The sequence below is a fragment of the Cnephaeus nilssonii genome (genome assembly GCF_951640355.1).
Source record: "Cnephaeus nilssonii genome assembly, chromosome: 4".
Lineage (NCBI taxonomy): Eukaryota > Metazoa > Chordata > Mammalia > Chiroptera > Vespertilionidae > Cnephaeus > Cnephaeus nilssonii.
In genome coordinates, this window is record NC_137075.1 from 25,398,409 (window position 1) to 25,401,938 (window position 3,530).

Consider the following 3,530-nt stretch of genomic DNA (forward strand, 5'->3'; position numbering starts at 1 on the left):
CATATCATTTGTAGTATTTTCATTTTTGATGCTCAAATTAATTTGATCTTAATTCTTCATACAAAACCAAGTAAAGGCCTCAGGAAAAATATCTGATTTGTGTTATTGTAGAAATATTAGGTTTGCCATTTAAAAATATATTGTTAATTTGTCTGTTGATATTTTAATTTCTATATTTAATCTTTTCTTTTGCTTCTTTTTTGTTCTCATTTTCAGTTTCTTATCCCGCCAGTAATTATGGATCTGATCAACTCTTCTGATTACCAGGTCACCGTCTCTACATTAGTAAGAAATAGCACTCACTTCCCAGCTTCCGCCACAAAAACAACCATTATCCTTTTTCTGTTATTGACATCGATAATTGGTATTATCAGCAATGGTCTCTATCTATGGGTACTGAAATTCAAGATGAAAAGAACTGTCAATACTCTTTTATATTTTCATCTCATTCTCTCATATTTTATTGCAACATTAATCCTGCCATTTATAACCACCTCCTACCTTCAGGACGATCACTGGAACTTTGGAACTGCCATGTGCAAGGTCCTCAACAGCGTTTTATACATGGGAATATTCGCCTCCAGTTTCTTCCTCTCGGCCATCAGCGTTGACCGTTACCTTTTCACTCTGCACCCCGTGTGGTCACAGCTGCACCGAACCCCACGCTGGGCTTCCAGCGTAATCCTGGTGGTCTGGATCTCTGCCACTGTCCTCAGCACGCCCTATTTGGTTTTCAGGGAGACGTATGATGACCGCGAAGGAAGGGTGACCTGTCAAAACAGCTATGATGTGTCCACTGACTGGGAGAGCAAGAAGACGCAAACATTAAAAAAATGGATCCACGTAGCCTGTTTCACCAGCCGCTTCTTGCTAGGTTTCCTTCTGCCTTTCTTGATCATCACCTTTTGTTACGGAAGAATAGCCAACAAGATGAAGAAGAGGAGCCTGTTTAAATCCAACAAGCCTTTCAAAGTCATGATGACTGCCATTATCTCTTTCTTTGTGTGTTGGGTGCCCTACTATGTATATAAGGGCTTACTTCTCGCTGAGACCCAATCTCCACTTTTACAGTTGACTCTGCTACTTGCCGTGATTACCACTTCTTTCAATGCTGTCTTTTCTCCCATACTCTACCTGTTTATAGGGGAGAACTTCAAAAAGGTTTTCAAGAAATCCATTCTTGCTCTGTTTGAGTCAACATTCAGTGAGGATTCTTCTCCAGAAAGAACACAAAACCTAAATTCGGAAACCTACATTTGAATTCAGGGTCCCACGAACTCTTAGTTAATTACACAACCAGAGATATACCCTCTACTCCTGTACAATTATAGCTCTATATTAGAGAGACATCTAGGCTGTATTGTTATTAGATTATGAAGATTAAAAGAGCTATCAGAAAGTAAGCAATAGGTCATGTTCTGAATGTAATTTTCCCCTTTCTTATTGTGGTAAAATATTGACCCTTGAACAACACGGATTTGGACTTTCACAATAGCATTTTCTTTTCTCTAGCTCATTTTATTGTATGAATACAGTATATAGAGGATTGGAGGGCTTGGTTAAAAAATAGTGATGGAATTAAAACGTACAAATTGGTAGTCACAAAATAGTCACTGGGATGTAAAGTACAGCCCAGGGAATATAGTCAGTAATATTGTAATAACTATGTGTACAGTGCCAGGTAGGTACTTGAAATATTGAGGGGACCTCTTTGTAAAGTATGCGATTATCTAACCATTATGCTGTACATCTGAAACTAATACAAAATAATATTGAGTGTAAACTGTAATTGAAAAATAAAAAATTTTAAAATGAATACATTTTATAATACATATAACATACAAATATGTATTAATCAACTTGATATTACTGGTGAGGTTTCCAGTCAACAGTAGGCTATTACTAGTTAAGTTTTTAGGGAGTCAAAAGTTATACATTTTTGACTGTGTGAGGGGTGGGAGTCCCTTATACCATATTGTTCAAGGGTCCACTGTATAACCCAAAATTTGTCATTTTCACCATTTTAAGTATAAATTTCAATGGCATTAACTACATTCACAATGTTTACAACCATCATCACTATTTCCAGAATTTTTTATCACCCCAAAGAAAAACCCTATGCCCATTAAGCAATCATTCCTTGTTCTTTCCAACCCCAACCCCTTTCATAACCTCCAATCTATTATATGTCTCTATGAATTTACCTATTCTAGATATTCTATATAAGTTCAATCATACAATATTTCTCCTTTGTGTGTGGTTTATTTTATTTAGCATAATGTTTTCAAGGTTCATCCATGTTGTAACATGTATCAAAACTTCATTCTCTTTATGGCTATGTAATATTCCATTGTATGTAAATACTATGTTTTGTTAATACATTCTTCTCTTAAGGAACATTAAGTTGTTTCCACCTTTTGATTATTGTAAAGAATGCTACTATGAACACTGCTCTACTGTTTCAGTCCTTGTTTTCAATTATTTTGAATTATTTTTAATTTCTGGGTCATTTGTTAGTTTTGTTCAACTTTTTGAGGCCTCACCAAATGTTTCTAGAGAAGCTGTACTATGTTACATTAATACCAGCAATGTACAAAAGTTCCAGTTTCTTCACATTATTTTCATATTATATTTTATTATTGCTGTAGTATTATTCTTCACGTATTATTTTCCTTTTGTAGTTTATAGCCATCCTAGTCAGTGTGAGGTGGTGCACATGTGAGTCTTGGCCTCTGACTTTTAAGGCTATAGGAATATCAATTTCTAAATATCAGTAGTTTTCATTGACCTGAATTCTCTATCAGAGAATCTTCTATAAACAGACGTTTGGACAGGGTGCCTCTTCATTTAGATATCATTTAAGTTATTTAATTAACTAGAGGCCCAGCACGCAAAATCGCGTGAGACCCAGACCCACCGTGTGCGAGTAACTCACCACCGAGAGCCACTGCGCCACACGAGCCATGAGCCCTGCCTCGCTGCGGGAGCCGCAAGCCCCTTCGCGAGGGGGGCCCCTTTGCGAGCCGTGAGCCCCGAGCGAGCCCTTCCACACCACGCAAGCCGTGAGAGCCACGAGTCCCGCCACATGAGCCACGAAACCCACCCCGCTGCCACGAACAGCTCACGGGCCGGGGGGAGGGACCGAGAGGTGCTCCATGCACCGCCTGGTGACCGGTTGTTTGGTCAATCCGGCGTTCCGGCCACTGGCTTTTTATAATACAGATATGAACAAAAGTTAACATAGAGATGACAAGGCACTCAGCTTGTCATCTCCATGTTAAAATATAAAGACATTTAAACTTTAATGTTTAAGTATAAAGAAATCTTAAGTGTCTCTTTTTAACACCTAGAGATTGAGCTGTCTCAGAAATATGGGGTTAAGACAATTATAAATGTTTAAGAATCCATCCGGGTAATGTCATAGCATATTTAATTTTAGAACAGCAATGACAATATTAATTTGTCTTCTCTGGTATTCAAATTTTGCTTCAAGCTTTTGCAACACATTATAGCACCTCCGTTATCTAGGA

At 37.8% G+C, this 3,530-nt stretch overlaps 1 protein-coding gene across 1 annotated transcript; it reads left to right on the forward strand.

Annotated features, from left to right (window-relative positions):
• Positions 1–237: 237 nt before the first annotated feature.
• GPR33 (G protein-coupled receptor 33) lies at positions 238–1,260 on the forward strand (the record flags this gene model as incomplete). Its single annotated transcript, XM_079769783.1, has 1 exon — positions 238–1,260. The coding sequence occupies one exon, from the start codon at positions 238–240 to the stop codon at positions 1,258–1,260; it is 1,023 nt and encodes a 340-aa protein (XP_079625909.1).
• Positions 1,261–3,530: the final 2,270 nt, after the last annotated feature.